Below are 18,080 nucleotides of genomic sequence, written 5' to 3'. Positions count from 1 at the left end.
TGTAAAAGATGATTACTCAATAAATGGTGTTGAGACAACTAACTTGCCACTTGAAATAGGAAATAAAGCTGGATTGCTACTTCATGTCTTAACACCAACGTAAGTTCCAGATGGATCAAAGACTTATGTGTAATGACGGAACCATTAAAATACTAGGAGAGGGGCCAGGGGTGCAGCAGTTAAGTGCGTGCGCTCCACTTCGGCGGCCCGAGGGTTCACAGGTTCGGATCCCGGGAGCGCAAAGACGCACCACTTGTCAAGCCATGCTATGGCGGTGTCCCATATAAAGCAGAGGAAGATGGGCATTGATGTCCAGGGCCAATCTTCCTCAGCAAAAAAGAGGAGGATTGGCATTGGATGTTAGCTCAGGGCTGATCTTCCTCACACACACAAAAAATACTGGAGAAAATATGGGTCATAGTCATAAAGTAGGGAGATCTTTCTAAGCATGACATAAAATTCAGGAGTCATAAAGGATAAGATTAGGGCCGGCGCCATGGCTTAGCGGTTAAGTGTGCGCGCTCTGCTGCTGGCGGCCCGGGTTCGGATCCCGGGCGCGCACTGATGCACCGCTTCTCTGGCCATGCTGAGGCCGAGTCCCACATACAGCAACTAGAAGGATGCGCAGCTATGACGTGCAACTATCTACTGGCGCTTTGGGGAAAATAAATAAATAAATAAAATTATTAAAAAAAAAAAAGGATAAGATTAATATATTTGCCTATATAAAATTAAACTTCTTTGTGGTCAAAATAATTATAAACAAGGCCAAAAGATATACCATAAAATTTGGGAGAAAGTGCTAATTTCCTTGAAATTTAAAAGATAAAACAGAAGAAAATCTAGAAGAAATGAATAGGGAAGAAGACAGACATATATGGACAATAAACTTGTGAAAAGATGTTTATACTCATTCATGAAGAAATGCAAATCAAAGTAATAAATGATATCACTCTTTACTTTCAGATTAGCAAAGATTAAAATATTTGATAAGGGAATGGGCAATCCCATACACTCTTGGTGGGAATGTAAATTAGGTTTTCAGAGGACAATTTGGCTTTAATCTACCAAAGATGTAAAATATATCCTTTGATCTAGCATTTCCACAATTAGGAACTGATCACACAGATGATACTATCTTTCAAGTCCATAAATACACATGCACAAGAATATTTGTAAGAGAAGTATTTGTAATAGCACAGAAACAAAGTAAAACAATGAGGTAGATCACTATTCCACTAATACTTGGAAAGATGTTCCAGGTATCTTGTTAAAAGCAAAAAAAAAAATTGGGGCCAGCCTGGTGGCATAATGGTTAAGTTCACACACTCTGCTTTGGTGGCCCAGGGGTCGCAGGTTTGGATCCCAGGCGTGGACCTATGCACTGCTCATCAAGGCATGCTGTGACAGCACCCCATATACAAAATAGAGGAAGATGGGCACAGATGTTAGCTCAGGGCTAATCTTCCTCAGAAAAAAGAGGAAGATTGGCAACAGATGTTAGCTCAGGGCTGATCTTCCTCACCAAAAAAAAAAAAAAAAAAGCAAAAAAAAAATTCGCAAGATTTTCATTTGTATAAATATGCTTGTGTTTATTCAGACAATTTCTGAGAGGATACGTAACAAATATTAAAAGTGGTTATTCTAGGGAGTAGGACCAAGTTGAGAGACCTTTTTCTTTCTACTTTAATCTTTCAGTATTTTTTTAAACCCTAAGTTTGAATTATTGCTTAGTAAAAAATCAAAATACCAAACCTGCACATATAAACAGAGCAGCACGAGAAAGAAAAAGAGAGGTGAGGTGAGGGGCAGAGATGGGATACTCTAGCTGGAACTACTCTGGGCACCCGCAGGCTCAGGGGCATCTTTCATCTGCAGGGCCTGGAAAATGCTTCCAGGAGGTTGTGGGGCCTGGTTTGGAGGCTCAGCACAAGCCTGGATTTCTGGTCCTGTGGTGCAGCACCCCAAGTTCTCCGGGGCTCCCAGCACTGACTAGGTCCCCCTGTGGTCCAGAAAGGGTAGGGCTACTCTGTCTGTGTGACCTGTGGCCTTGCTAGGTAGGTGCAGTTTTTGCAGGGGATCCCAAGGCTCAAATCCTGGGGCTGAGCTGGCCTCCAGAGAGTAAGCAGGCAGTGGAGATCACACTGTGCCCATCAGTGGAAATGCTTTACTGGAGGTTATCATTCCAAGATGCAAGCTACTTTACTTAGGCTGTTTTTCTGCAAGATATTCATAGATTCATAAGGCCTGACTGAGTGTCTCACATGTAAGAGGCAGTCAGCAGTTTATTGACCTAACAATGGGCTAAATTACACAAGGAATCTTCTTCCCCTTGGCTATTTTATTCCAGGATTCTAGAATGAGTCAATTTGTGGGCAAAGGGTTATTTTTCCTTAGCAGAGTTTTTACCCTGACAAATGCTTTGATTCAGTACTTAACTTTACAGATGGTTGTGAATTAACTTTGAGAAAAAACAGTGCTATCAGAGTATCGAGGTAGGGGGAGAGATGCCACCTGTCACCTGTTTAATGTAGGCAACATTGCAGAGAAAATATATGAAACTACTTTGCATTAATGTTGAAAAGAGAATTCTGGTATCAATTCTGTTGGGTATCCTATTCAAACACTGGATAAGAAGTTATGCTGCTTGATCCATCTTTTTGATTAAAATCAGTTTTCCCAACAAAGCCCAACTCCCAGGCATGCTGGCAAAGTCAGAATCACTCCACAAACCCTTGCAACTTGTTAAGCAATGGAGAGTTAAAGTTTTGAGAAAAATGAAATTATCAAAAACATTTTGGGCAATTTATAAGTGACACACATTACCAAATTTGGAGTCAACCTGTACTAACGAAACCATTCCTTTCAATGTAAGATTGCTATGTCTCTTGGATGTTCCCAGAAAATATGTGAACAAGTCCAAAGAAAGATAGATGAACAGATTTGAATCAGGCAATTTGAATCAGTGAACCTTTATGGATTAAAATAACAATTTATGGACATCTTTTAAAATCGAAATCCTTCTCTAAGGACACAGGACTGTTTGAAAGGTCTTGTGTGATATGGACATCTCAACTGCAAGTTTCTCTTGGGAGTCACTGGTCTGCTCCTTGCTGACTGGCCTAAGGCTAATGGCTCTGCTGGCAGAGCAGGAGGAAGAGAAGGAGCAGTGGGGACAGCAAATGTCTAAGAGGTGGCCAGTCCAGGCCTGTGTTGAGTTGAACACTGGTGCAGCTATTCTCCCAAATTCCAGGGCTGAAAACAGAAGTGAGCAGCCCAAGGGAGTGCCCAGCTGGGGTACAGTTGCAGCACAGCCAGCCTGTGGAAATGGGGGTGGGTCCTGCAAGTTCAGGGAATACAATTGGGGCAATTTTTCTGATCTCAGAGGCACGGCCAAGCTACTGACACTGCTGAACAAGTCAGAAATGGTCTGCTCACCCAGGACGTGGGCTTGCTGAGTCCAGTTCCAGTGGGACAGAACCTGCTGCAAAAAACCATGTCGGGGCAAAAGTATGTTCTCCCCAGTCTATGCAGCTGGGGCTAAGGTGCTCTGGTGGGGGAGTGCAGCAAGCTGCCTTAGCTTATTCAGACTTGGAGGCCCTTGGCAGAGAGAAAGGAAAGGTGAGAATTCGGTTAATAGATGCTGGTTGCCCTGCTGTTCCTGAGAAAGGAAACTCTCTCTGCACAGAACTTTCTGCTCACAGTTTAAAAGGTAGCTTCATTTTTCCTTTCAACAGAACAGAGCAACATAAGCAAGGAACTCAACATAAGCCAAGAACATTAAAAAAAATCTTTTGTATTAGTAGGCCTAAAAGTACAAAGCTCAGATTCTATGAATGTTTAAATAAAATTGGATAAATATACATACACTTGGTATGGGAATGACCTGCCTCTGGTCATCCTGAGGAAAAAGAAAAAAAAAAATCATTGTCAGGTTTGAAGAGTAGATCATATACTCAGAAGAAACTTCAAAGCACTCTTGAGTACAGCAGCCATATGATTTCCTGTTCTCTATACTTTGGCAATATTTAATGAACAGGAGGAACCCAAAGATTTTCCACAGTTAGGGCACTGGGCTCCACTCTGCCTCCCAGTTCCCCCTCTCTGACAAACCAGGCTGGGTTCCCGAGGCTCATTAATCTTCTTGTTTATTTAAATAGTGCCTCCCTTACTCCCAGGAATTTAAACTGAAAACCCATACATCACTTTGATCCCTGAATCCCTCTGATAACTGGCTTGTTTCTTCTTTTAAGTAAGTTTTTCCCCAAAAACACTATGCCTTAAGTCAATACAATATGCAGGGAAAGGAAGACAATTTCATCAGATTACAAGGAACTCCATGGTCACTCCTGATCCTCTTCGAGGGGAGGACTGGGCAGAGGGGACAAGGCAAGGTACAAGAAGTTCCCTCTGAGGCCACAGACATGGGGACAGTTGTCCCTTTAAGGGGAACAGAACCTGTACTCACAGGGAGTGTTAAGAAAATTCAGGCCCCAAGGAAGGGCCTCAGCCATTCCTCAGCCCTGGAATGCCAGCCATTCCAAACCTGGCTGATGGAAACACTTCATTTTAGCACCATTAAGAAATGCTAATAAAAGAACAAATTTATTTCCATTGAGCATTTCCAGTTTCTGTGTTTCTTTTTCTTCTTTTTTAGATGGTGGGATGCGAGGCAATGAACAGCAGCATCGTGGTTCCTCATAAGGAGATGCACCGTTTCAAGGTCTCCCACATTGAAGGATTTGTGAAAAACATATCCGTCTTTATTGAGGGGATCACTGGTGACAGGGTCTCATGGGAAGGGGCCAAATCTGACTGTCAACAGTAGCAGGTGGCTGGCACCTTTCTGACCCGTACTCTGACTCTCAGAACTATTTCGCAACTTCTTGATTATCTCCAGCTCCCAGTCACCACCTCTGCAGTATAACAACTGTTGTTTCCCCTTGAGATGATCTTGATGGCTCTTTCCTTTTCCAGGACACTTGGGGATTTTCTTAAGGATTCTAACCTGCCTTCTGCCATTATTCAAGGCAGAGCTGTGCTGCTCTCCAATATAACAGCGCAATCAAATCAAATCCCAGTTTTTAAGAACTTAGGTGAAGAAGTTCATTTCAGAAGCTCTTAAAAAATATTATTCCCAACATCTGGGAGGTCACTGCCCTAGGTGGGGGAGATTTTAACCAGAAGCTCACAAGCCCACTGGGTCCCCGTAGAGTTTCTCAACCCCAGCACTATCGACATTCTGGGCCTGATAACTCTGTGTTGTGAGGGGCTGTCCTGTGCATTGTAGGGTGCTTAACAGTAACCCTGGCCTCTACCCACTAGATGCCAGTAGAATCCCTAGTAGTGACAACCAAAATTGTCTCCAGACATTGCCAAATGTTCCCTGACAAAATGCAGACTATGACCAAAGGTGCTACTCTAGACAGATATTTGCGCTTGAAACTTACCTTAGAGGTTCACATGTGTGTGTGTATACGTGGGGTATGCATGTGTGAGTGAGTGTCCAGCAATCCCTTTTACTGTGTCCTCACCCTTAGAGGTCCTCCATGGTCTCTGCCATTGGGTCTTCTCGGTGCTGACTCCTCCTAGGCTCTGGCCAGGGGCTGCAGACACTTTTATTTTGGACAACTGGCCTGCAGGTCTAGGTTGTAACTGTGATAGTGGCAATGGCTGCCACCCAAGGCCACTGCTGCTGAAGCATTTCTCCAGAGCAAAGTAAATACGCAGGGCGCATAGAACCCTAGAGGCCATCTGTTGCATTCTGTCCACAGCCTTCCCTCTTCCTCTGGCATGCTGAGTTCCAAGAGGCAGGGAGAGCTGGGGAGTCAGCAGTAGAGACAGGTCTAGAATCTGCTTTCAAATCTAACTGGCCTGGGCTTTGTGTTCCACTTGTCCTGACCAAGCTGAGTACAAAGGGCAGAGGGTCCTCCTCTGGGAATTAGCTGCCTTACTTGGACATGGGCTCTTTCAATGGGGTCTGGTCTCACAGACTGAATAGTCAAGTGTTATGCAGATGATGCATTACTCAGAGTCAACTTAATTCTTTAAAAAGCCATTTTGACAAATGCTAACTGAAGGAAGTCCATGAATGAACACTAAGCCCAGGTGAGCTCAGCTCTGCCAGAAGAACTGCCTTTAAAGACCTTTATTCTCTGAGACATACAGCTAAGCACTCCAGGAAACCTTCCAGGGGTGTAACACCATTTTCTCATGTCATTCCATCTAGGCAGATAATATTTTTAAATAACTTACTGTGACAGCAGTGATTCTTCCCTTTTTTTATCCTCTATAGGCCTAGGGTACAAACTATGTTCCCTTTACTAACGGTGATGCTCTACAGCAATGATTTTTAAATTGGGGTAGGGAGAGTACGAGGAAAGCACACTGAGGGGAGATATCAGAATGTGGGGCTCCGACAGCGTTTACAGTGGAATCTTATCACACAAATTCCACTGAAATAATTTTTCTACACCAATGTAGAGTAACATTTAACATCTGTTTAAGGCAAGTCATCTTTCATTATTTTTTTTCCAAAAATTTCTCAGCTATTCGTAGAAATTTTTTGTTCTATATAAATTTTAAGTCTTTCTAAACAGAACCACAGCACATTTCTACATAAATAAGAGCCACTATATCAAAACCTTTCAATGATTCTATTTTTTTGGTAGTATTTTGAGTTTTCTATGTAAATAAACATGTCATCTGCAAATAAAACCAATTTTGCATCTTTTCCATATTTATACAAATGGTTTCATTTTCTTGTCTTATTACATTAGCCAGAAACTGCCAACGATTTTTGTACGTAGTTTGCTGTTTATTTTTAGAAGACAGCTTTTTACCATGTTTAAATGGTTTTCTTCTATGTATTTGACTGTACCGTTGATTGGTATATAAAAGTTTATGGCTATTATACACTTCATGTATTAGAACTTTTATCATTATAAAATGTCCCTCTTCCTCCTGTTAATGATTTTGGCCTTGAACTCTGTTTTGTCTGATATTAACATTGCCATTTTTGTTTTCTTTTTATTTAATCTGCTTCATACATTTTGCCCATCTCTTTATTTTCTAATTTTTCCATCTCTGTATGTTACATGTTGGGTCAGAAACTATTAGGCACCTACTATACTAGTCATTAGCACTGTTCACCAAATGATTCCAGTTTTCTTTCTGGGCACATGGTAGGATTACACTTCCATGCCCCTCGAAGTTAGGTGTAGTCATGTGAATTGCTTTGGCCAATAAAATGTAAGTTGAAATGAGGCGTTACTTCTGAGTGAAAACTTTAAGAGCCAGTGTGATTCACCACATTTCCTTTTTCCTGTTGTGACAATCATGGAAGCAAAGAGATGGGGCCTTCCTCAGTCTAGATTCATGAATGAGGATAAGATAGAGTTATGCAGTCCAATAATTGTAGCCATTAGTCACATGCGGCTAATGAGCACGTGAAATGTGGCTAGTCCAAACGAAGATATGCTATAAGTGTAAAATACGTATTAGATTTTCAGGAATTAGTAAGATAAAAAGAATGTAAATTTTATCTCATTGATAATTTTTTCTATTGATTACATGTTGAAATAATATTTTGGATATATTGGGTTAAATAAAATATATTATTAAAATTAATTTCATCTTTTAAAAAATATTTTTAAAAATGAGGTTACTAGGAAAATTTAAATTACATATAATTTAAAGCTCACATTATATTTCTATTGGGCAGTGCCACAGAACAGAGGGCCTACCTAACCTATGACAAACATGTAGCATGAGTGAAGAATAAACTTTTATTGTTTAAGCCTCTGAGGTTTTGGGGTTGCTACTGCAGTATAACTGAACCCACACTGACTAGTACATCTACTCAGTAGTCACTTCTCTTTTCCCCTTTGTGAAAAGAGCTCCAATTTTGTTGAGGGCAGGAATAAGTTGGTCTAAATTCTTCCCCTTTTGGGCCTCCCTTGTTGCTGCAGGGTAGCCATGTGACAAAGTTCTCTCCAATAAGACACAAGCAGAAGTCTCCAGGGTTTTCTGTGAAAGCATTTACTTTCTGTAAAAGGGACAGACATGGCTAGTGCTACTCCTACCTCTCTTCTCTTAAATGTGGATATGATATCTGAAGCTGGTGACTTTCAGATAATAAACAAGCATGAGGATGAAGGTAAACATGCCAAGGATGGTGGAGCAGAAAGATGGAAAGACAGAAGAACAGAAAGAGTCTGGGTCACTGATGGCATCGTCAGGCATCTATACTAACCCTAGTAACTTCCAGACTCAGGTTTTTTATGTGAGAAAAATAACCTCTTGTTTGTTTAAGCTATTATTTCAGTCAGTTTCTTTACTTGCTGCCAAATCATTCCTATCTGGTACAGGTATATTCTTGGAAACAGCAGACAGCTGAATTTGTCAAGCCAATCTGATACAGTCTTGGTCTTTTGTTAGGAGAATTTAGTTCATTAAACTTGGTTTTATGCCTATTTTTTACGTTAGGTTTACTATTTATTATGTTACTTGTTCTATTCTTCTTTCCTTAATTTTGATGGCTTGTTCACATTTCTGTTTATTTCCCCTTTCACTCTCTGTAATTTTTAAGGACCTATTTTCTAATTAGTAATTAGTGTTACTTGTGACAGTTCTATTCCTAATAGTCACATTTATTCCTATATTTTCTATAATTATATCATAACTGAACACCAATCTCACCTAGATTTTTTTTGCCCCCTCTCTGAATCACTACATATCTGAAACTGTACTTCTTTTGTCTTAATAGATAAATGATATCTTGGTCACATACGGAATTTTTGGTTTGTAATTCTTTTCTCACAGGAGCCCTTAAACATTTCTCCATGGTCTTCTGGTTCTCAGTATTGCTGATGAGAAGTCTAGTATGAGTATAATTCTCTTTTCTTTGAAAATAACTTGTTCTGGTCGCTTGTAATATTTTCTCTTTATACTTACATTTCTGAATTTCAACTGCATATATCTAGGCATGTGCTCCCCCATTTACCCCACTAATCCTGCTGCAGACTTGGTAAGCCTTCTCAATCTGCACATTTAAGCTTTTATTCAGGCCAAGAAAAATTTTTTATATTACTTTTTCTCTTTCTGGAACTCCTGTTATTTGAACGTTAGGTCTCCTAGATGCCTCTTCCCCCCCCACACAATTACCATCTCTGTGTTTCTGGTTTGAATTGTAAGATATTTCTTCCACTTGCTCTTCCAGATTAATTCAGTCTTCAGCAGTGACCTTTCTCATTCTCCTTGTTCTCAGTTTGTTTACTGAATTTTTATATTTAGAAATCATGGGATTTTTTTTTAAGTTCTGAAGTTACTTTTGTACTCAAAATTCATTTCCCGAACTATCAAAGTTCTCTTCTATCTCTTCCATTAATTTCACCTCAGTAGGAGTCTCATATTCTAATTTTCCAACTTGGACTTTCTCAGCAGTGGCAAATGAGGGAGCACAGCAAGGCCCAGCAAGGAGTGCTGTTTTCCTGGTCCAGCAGAGCCCAGACTGACAAACCAGAGAGAGACGAAGAAAGTCCCTGTACTACTGGGCTCCTCCAGGGCACAAGAACTGAAAGCAAGTCAGCTCATCAGTGCAGCCCCTCCAAGGAGCACACACATCCAGCGGGCAGTGCAGGCCCTTTCCACGGCTCCTGCTGGCTGCTGACCTCACAGGACTGCACATTTCAAGTCTTTGTCCTACGACTCCAAGAGAGGTAAGCGTTTTCCTCTGTTGGTGGTTCCCTGCTTCTCACTGAGTACCAGAGAGCATGAATCCTGTGCCTCCTCTCTCCCCTGGAGATGTCAGGAAAACTGGAGGCCTTAATGCACTTTCCAGGCTCCACCAGCAGGCTCACCCGGGTTTATCCAGAGAGTGAAATGAAATGGTCAGAGCTATGTGCTCAGGCTGTCATCTTCCCAGAATCCTCCTGTTTACATTTGTACGTTCTTTTAAAATAATTTATTTACTAATCACAAAAGTAATTTAAGCTTACTTTGTAAAAATTGGGAAAAGAAAAAAGAAAAAAAGAGAAAGAAATAATGCACAGAGGAGAGGAGAAAATCCTACGTACAATCCCATCAGTCTGAGACAATCTCTTCATATTTGGCATACATCATTCTAGTCTTATAAACGCTTGTGGGTGTGTGTCTGACTATACACATACTTATAAATATACTACCTACTATATTTTAGCCTTTTTTCCCCAAATAACATATTGTGAACACTTCCTTATATCAGTAATATTTATGAGATGTCATTTTTAATAGCTGCATACTGTTTGATTGTATGGTTATTCTATAGGTCTTTTATTATCTATTGTTAATCATCAGGTTGCTTACAATTTTGCAATATTATAATCTATGCTTGATAGTATCTTATGGTTAAATCTTTCACATCCATAGTTATGTCAATAAGGTGGAACTGCTTGGGTGAACAAATAGGCATATTTTTAAGGCCTTAAGACCATATTGCCAAATTTCCCTCTGGAAAGGTGTAACACTCCTACCAATAATCAATTTACATCCTCTCCCTCCTTCTCACTATCCCCATGCCAAACCCAAATGTTACCTTTAAAAATATCTTTGATAATTTGATAGATAGAAAAGGATATCTCATTGTTTTAGTTTGCATTTCCTTGATTACTTACCACACTGAACATTTTTTCACGTTTATTGACCAATTGTTTCACGTTTATTGACCAATTGTATTTCCTATTTCGTAAAATGCCTGTTCACGTCCTTTGCTCACATTATTTGGGACATAAAGTTTTATGACTTTTATGTTCTCCGTCTTGACAATCTTCATAATGAATAATCCCCTTTGTCTCTCTCAGTGGTTTTCACCTGAAATTCTATTTTGACTGAGATTAATATTCTAACCTCTGCTTGCTTGCTTTTTTTTTTTTTTGGTGAGGGAGATCAGCCCTGAGCTAACATCCGATGCCAATCCTCCTCTTTTTTGCTGAGGAAGATGGGCCCTGGGCTAACATCAGTGCCCATCTTCCTCTACTTTATATGGGACGCCGCCACAGCATGGCTTTGACAAGCGGTGCGTCGGTGCGCCCGGGGATCCAAACCCGCAAACCCGCAAACCCGCAAACCCTGGCCCGCGGAAGTGGAGCATGTGCACTTAACCGCTTGCGCCACCGGGCCGGCCCCACCTCCGCTTTCTTTTTGCTTATACTTGTGTGATGTCTTTCTGCTCATCCTTTTAAACTGTTCTGAGTCACTTTGTTTTGGACACGTCTGTTAGGCAGCACGTGGGTAGAATTTGTTTTTTTTTTTTTTTACCTATCGTGACGATCTGCCTTAAAATTTTTCATTTGATACATACAGAAGAATATATAACAAATGTGTTTGTTATTAAACGAAGTAGTTAAATCCATTTAATTTATTATTGGCTCTTTTCCACGTCTCTGTTTCTCCTTTTGTCATTCCATTTCTTAGTCTGCTACTGGTTCTTTAACTCTTATTTCATGCATTCAACTTCCTAAGAGAGAATTATAAAAATGTGAAGTGACTCTCATAACTCTCGTCAAATACGTTCTTTAGTTGCTAAATGGGAACGATTGAGATATTCTTTAACAAAAATGATGACTGTTTTGGTAATTTCAAATCTTTAAGTAAACGGCTGCACACATACTGTTTAGAATCACGAAGGATATTTATCAAGGATGGGGCAGATATGCAGCGACTGCAGTTTTGCTGAGTGCACAGTTCCCCATCAGAACTGACCTTCTGAAGCCCACCATTCTCCTCCACCAGTGGTGGAAGCACACTGGGGCTGCTGGCTGGCGGGGCCTCCACATTATAGTCACGGAAGCAGCAGAAGAGGGAGCTGAGGATGCTGCGGCTCCTCTGCTTCTTTAAGCTGACGTTGCACTGGGATGCTGGAAAGAGAAACAGAGCACACTGTGGCCAAGCGCAGCACGGACTCATAGTTGTAATGCAACAGGAAAACTCGAATATGCAGTGGCTCCCCAGAGCCCTGATACCAGGAGACCTACCACACCAGATGAGAAGATGAGGGGCCCCAGGAAGTTACTCCAAAGGATTATTATTCACCATGTGAATCCTAGAGGGTCAGCTGGTCGATGGAGTACAATCCTGCTGGCTGGACAGAATTCCTCTGACCTCAGCCCAGTGGGGGCTGCTTGCTCATTAACTGACCCATCCTCAGGGTCAGGCACCATTTGCATTCCTGAACCCAGCAGATAGTCTTTTGACTCTGCACTAAGCACTACTTCAAAACAAAGATCCTTTCAGGCACAAATCAGACTTGACACTCTCTGAGAAGTATTTCTCTGTTAAGGGTATCAAGAAAGAGTCACACTGAAACTAGGTTCTTGGACACTCTCTGTTCATCATGGAAATGACTAATTTCATGGGATAAGAAATAAGATGTGTAAGGGCACAAAGATGCCCCCTTCCTAAACTCTGCCATTTATCAAGAAATTGACGGGAGCCTGGACCCACAGAGCTCAGGGCTGAAGACTTCCATTACACTTAAAACATAAACAGCAGGAGATGTAGGCCATGCTTGGCCTGAGCAGGGATGGCCAGGGCAAAGCCCATCTTTATGAGACCCAGGGCAATACCGTGCCATGGACTCATTCCCTGGCCTGGCCTATTCTAAGGCTCCAGAGGGAGTAATGGATCCTTTCTGTTATCCAGGGTTTAAGACAAGCTGCCACAAGTCAGAAATAAAATGCAAAAACTAGTATAGATAAAAACCACCTCAGGGGAGGAGACTGACAACTTGGAGGGGCAGGAGCATTTTGTGTGGGAATGCAGCCCGGGCTGTCCCACCACATACCATGTCTGGGTGTGTCAGCAGTGCTCTAAGTAGAAGCCATAGGCGAAGGGACCATGCTTAGGGTTAATGGGAAAATCACCAACGTAGGCAATGATTAAGTCCCTATGATAAATGCTGGAGTTTCTCTTCCAAAAAGTAATTCTGGCACGATTTCTCTTTTTGTACACTTGAGTGAATCGTACAGCACCTTCACTCTCAAGAGATCACAAAACCTTTGCTAAAAGTCTTGCGGTTCTCTTCTGCTGGTAGCAAAACCTAATGCATTCAGATGGAAATTCTGAAAAAGGATTGAAAAACTATTTTGCCAGCAACTCCACAGGCACGGATGGTTTCTAGCCTGGATTGGGGCAAATGGCCCAGTAAGTGTGAATTTAAGATCCTCATTCACTAAAAATGAGCTTTGGAATCATAAATCCCTGGGCCAGAGGGACTACCAGGCACAGAGGCCTTCTAAGCAGCAGTGATGGGAAGCAATAATGTTTACCACCCACTGTTTACTGAGGGCCAGCCTTCTATATTCCAGTACTTTACAATCCTCATCTCATGTAATCCTCACAGCTACCCAAGGAGATAGGTGTTACTGCTTCCATCTTATTGCTGAGAAAATACAACTGGTAATTGCGAGCGCCAGGATTCGAAACCAAGTGGGCCTGCTTCCAAAGTGTGTGTTTTCTCCATGCCATGCTGAAGACAATCTTGAAACAACTTAAGTCAGATTAAGAAGGAGGGAATATGCCAAATGGAGAGAAAAGCACGGCAATAAACTCATATTTTTAAACTGTTTTGTTACTTTGGGTGTTTTGGTTTTTATGCCACACTCAAATAATTTAGTCAAGAGGAGGAAAAAACTGTCTCTTCCCCGGCTGATAGCACGTTTCTCTGCAAGTAAACAAGCTATTTGTTAATGCCTCGGAGACACTGAGCAGTCAATATCCAGGCTGGGCAGTAAACAGCTCTGCAAAAGCACCTTCCTAGTTCACATTTTCATCCTTGGATCACATAAATCTTCCCCACAACTAACAAATTAACTAACTTATATGCTAAAAAAAATCCTAACCCTGGAGCCAGTGAGCTACTTATAATTTCCACCATATGATTACTTACTATGTAGGAGCCACAAATAGAGCTGTGGGAGTCACAAATCAGCTTGAGTCACTTGGGAGGCCATCACCCCCTGATGGGGAAACTGTAGTTTGCTCAGGTTCTCCCTTCTCTGTATGAAGAGGTGAAGCAGCCCAAGGGTGCGGAAGGATCCAGGCCTCTTCCTGCTAAATAAGATTAGCTCTAGGGACTGCAGGGACCCGGGGCTTTCTAACTTTCTGAACACTCTGGGATTGGTCTGGGGTTCTCAAAATTAGGCTAGCCAGGATAACAGATGGACTTCCTCAGGACCAGCATTAGCCTCACCCCACCCTCGCACTCATTTGTTCCTGAAAGGGCTCAAGATGTGGGCTGTCTGGGTCTAATGACCCTACTGCCTTCCACCCCCGCTGCTGCCTCTCCTCCAGCTGCAAGCCAGAAGGCCTCTGCTTTACTCATAACCTGTCTGGTAAATGGGTTTTGGTTGATACATGAAATTAAAATCCATAGTTTAATGAACAAATGTTTATATTATAACATTAGATTAAAAAAACCAGATAAATAATAGTATATCTGACTTGATCATAATTGTGCAAAACAAAATTAAAAGAGATTATAATAGAGAAAGGATTGGCAAAAATATGTCAAAATGTTAACAGTAAGTAACAGACTATGGGTGTTTACATTTCTTCCTTCTATATTTTCCAAATGTTTTATGGTAATGATATATTACTCCAACAATGGAGAAAAGCAAATAGTCTTGTTTAGCTTTCTTTCAGCAACTTTGTAAAGATCAGGAGAAACCGTATCCTACTTTTAAACTTGAAGCTTTAGACTTACTCCCCTGCTTTTCCGCTCCACGCCTGTGAAGTGAAAACCAGGCAACAGCAGTGCTGTAAGCATCCTCCCGATGCCTCCAGGAGCCTCTCTCTCAGCATGTTCACATGGGGCTCAGCATCCCCCTCTCCACCCAGAGCACTGATCTCCTGGTCTCAACATCTACCCTTCTCTCTCTCAGTAAGGTGTTGGTTCTGATATCCTTAACAGCTCTTAAATCTGTCCTCAACAATTCCCTGATCCTATCACGTCCCCGCTGAGGCCCTCATCATTTTGTCCCTGGACAACTACAGTAGCTTCTTGACTTGTTTCCCTGCTGCTGATTTTGTATCCTGTAATTAATTATCGACATGACCCACCTAGGTGAAGCCTAGCAAGTGAGTAGACTGTTTCATGGTTATGAATGTGGGCTCTGAAGTCAACTTCCCTGGATGTAGAATGCTGGCTCGACCAGCAATAGCACAGGACCTAGGTTAAGTTACGCGACTTCTTCATGCTTCAATTTCCTTATCAGTAAAATGGGGATAACAAAGGTACTCATCTTATAGGCTTGTTGTGAGAATTAAATGAGTTATTACAAAGCACTCAGAGCAGTGCCTAGAACAGTGTAAGCACCTGATAAATGCTAGCTCTTATTATTATCATTAGTTTCTTAAAAGCTCTTGCTTCCTAAAAGAGTGGGGTTCTGCCAGTAAATCCTGGATCAAAGGCTGGATTCTGTGGGTATGCAATTTTTCCCCGGCATCTGACAACTAGGAGGCATAACTTACTATAACAGATCTTGGTTACATAAACTGTAATTTAGAAAGCAAAACTAGAAAAATCTCAGGAAGCGATTCTACTCAGTTGCTCTAAAAACTGGATGCAGAGATGAGGAAACAAAAGGGAGTGGTTAAGTGTCCAAATGAGCTCTGCTGGGGGCTGTTTATCTGGTTTCTCTTAGAAAAAGACCGATTTCAAGTTGAGGGGAGGAAGCAGCCACTCTCTCTCCCGGACACCCTTACTCAACTCCTTCTGGGGCTGCAGCTTAACTCTCTCCCTGCTGAGCACTGCTCCTGCCCAGTCTACATCTGACCTAACATCTCCTTGCCTCAAGCTGTGCATCCAAAAGGAGCATCCTCCCACGTTAGGAGGACACTACACGAGGAGCACACGAGGAGGCTAACAGACCTGTCCCGGGTCTCTCCTGCAGGCTCCCCTACTGGGCCATTATATGCTACTATTTCCCCAAGGCTCTGGCAGCATAGGCCCCTCTTTCTCTTCCTTAGCCCTGCTAATGAAGATATGCTCATGGCTGGTCTCAGGAGCTGCCCTTCTTTCCACACAGATGGTTGGGCCATGGGCATGGCCATCCCACAGGATGAGTAAAGGGAGATCCCTGGCAGGGGCAGATGGGGTGATTCTAAGACTTAACTTTTTCCATTTCTTTGAGCAGCCCTGGGTGGGGCAGAAATCCTGGGAAGGGTTGTGAAGAGCTGGAGATGTTGGGCATGGGTTTCATCCATTCCCCCTGTGCCCTCTGACAACTGCAGGAAGTGTGTGACACTGAGGACAAATAGGTACATGGCTCTGTTTTCCTGGAAACACCCTGTGAGCTAATGCTTCTATCTAGGCTCCTGGACTTTGTGTCATTGCAGCCAGCAAATGAAGACACTGCTTCCTACTCATATACATTCCTCCTCTTTCTCTTCCCAGGGCAGGAGACCTCCCCAGCCTCCAGCACAGCAAAAGAAGGTCTTAGAGAGGGTCTATGAATGGGGCGGCTGAAAGGGGATGCAAGATAGTTGCCTTCCTTGAGTCCTCAATCCTAAAGGCAAAAGGGAAGCCTCCTAAACACTTCCCTGGTCTCTTTGGGCAGAGTGCTCACGCAGTAGCAAGAACCAGTATCTTCAAAGCACTAGCTACCGATACGGAGTGTCTGCCAGAATTCATTACCTTTCTTTCTGGTAAAACTGCCTCAATTTTTCTCTAGAGAACCAAATGCACCCCAGCAACTTTCAGTCCATTACCAAGGCCTGGCCAATCAGAGTCACATGACTGGCTTAGGAATGGGCACATGACCCAACCTGAGTCAAGGAGAGTCTGCCCCAGGATTCAAGCACCAGCTACTGGAAGAGATATTCTCTTCTGCTGGTTTGCTAAGCTGGTAGGATGTAAGTCTGGAGCCACTGGTGGCCATCTTTCCCACCAACTGAGAAGCACCTACCTGAGCATGAGCCAAAACTGAGGAAAAAGTAGCTGAGATACGGAGAGGGACAGATCTCTGAATACACTGTCTGAAGACGTGGTTTCATTAAAACCAGACCCTCCTAGAATTCCCTTTTTCTCGTAAGCCAATATGAATTGGGTTTATGTTATTTGCAATGGAAAAGATTATCCCTGAAAATGTAAGCTCCTAGGCTAGGCAGTGTAGAAACACTGATGAAGCACAAAGGTACTGTCCCTATCTCATGACGCTCACGTCTAGCGGGAGAGACACTTGAATGAGCAATTCTGATACAGTATGAGTCTTGTTATGATGGGGTAGCCCAAGGCACTGATGGGGCCCAAAGAAGGGCACACAGTCCAGATTTGGGGGGTGGGTAGGAGTGACTTCTTAGAAGAAATGTCTTCTAAGCTGGGCTGACAGTTTCATAAAATTGTTGGAGGGGGCAGGGAAATGGGGAAATAGCAATGTGTCAAGGGCCTTATGAGAGAGAGAGAGCACAAAATATTTGAGAAATCAAAGAAGTGGTGAGGGATGTGAGATGGGGGTGATGACAGTAAGGGCCTTGTAAGCCATGGTGATGAGTCTGGATTTGATTTTATGGAAATGGGGAGTGACATGATCATATTTGTACCATAAATGTCATTGTTTGACTTCTGTAACTGGAACTACTGAGTTTACATTTTAAATTATGAGTAACACAGGCTATCGATCTGCTTCAAATATTTCCAGGGTATTTGCAAATCAGAGATGTGGACCACTTTGTGTAAAGAGTCTAAAATGAAATATCTTACGTAGAAACTGACTTTAAATACAAGTGACATGGAAAGAAAATGGGCTTTGGAGTTACTTTTGGGGTCAAGTCTCAGCCCTGCCATTTCTTATAGCTTGTGTGACCTCATCTACCTAAGCCTACCAGTAAGGTGGGAATCATAATACCTACCCCCACAGGGTTGCTGTGTGGATGCCGCAAAAACATGTATTTTTGTCTAAGACAGAAAATCTACCAGTAGCTTAAAATATAGCAACAAAAAATTATGATTGGTTTAGGTACACTGTGAACATTCAGAAGTTAGCTTGTATCCAGACAACAGTCCTCACAAAAACAGCCTGGCTTTATGAGAAATCACGGAGGCA

General features: G+C 42.2%; 1 protein-coding gene across 3 annotated transcripts in view; it reads right to left on the bottom strand.

Moving 5' to 3' along the window:
• The window catches only part of CTDSPL (CTD small phosphatase like), a 113,464-nt gene that overhangs the window by 22,218 nt on the left and 73,166 nt on the right, over nucleotides 1-18,080 (bottom strand). For 2 of the 3 annotated variants that reach the window (XM_087430720.1, XM_004419501.3), the window contains exon 2: nucleotides 11,740-11,894. In XM_087430720.1, coding sequence (XP_087286846.1) covers nucleotides 11,740-11,894 — 155 coding nt within the window. Of the gene's footprint in view, nucleotides 1-3,868; nucleotides 3,902-11,739; nucleotides 11,895-18,080 lie in introns of all 3 variants that reach the window. The other variant, XM_004419500.3, reaches the window with a different exon arrangement.

Source organism: Ceratotherium simum, chromosome 5 (genome assembly GCF_057802395.1).
Source record: "Ceratotherium simum simum isolate JZ-2026a chromosome 5, ASM5780239v1, whole genome shotgun sequence".
In the NCBI taxonomy this organism is placed as follows: domain Eukaryota; kingdom Metazoa; phylum Chordata; class Mammalia; order Perissodactyla; family Rhinocerotidae; genus Ceratotherium; species Ceratotherium simum.
The sequence above is the reverse complement of the archived record's forward strand: the minus strand, read 5'-3'. Positions and strand labels throughout refer to the sequence as shown.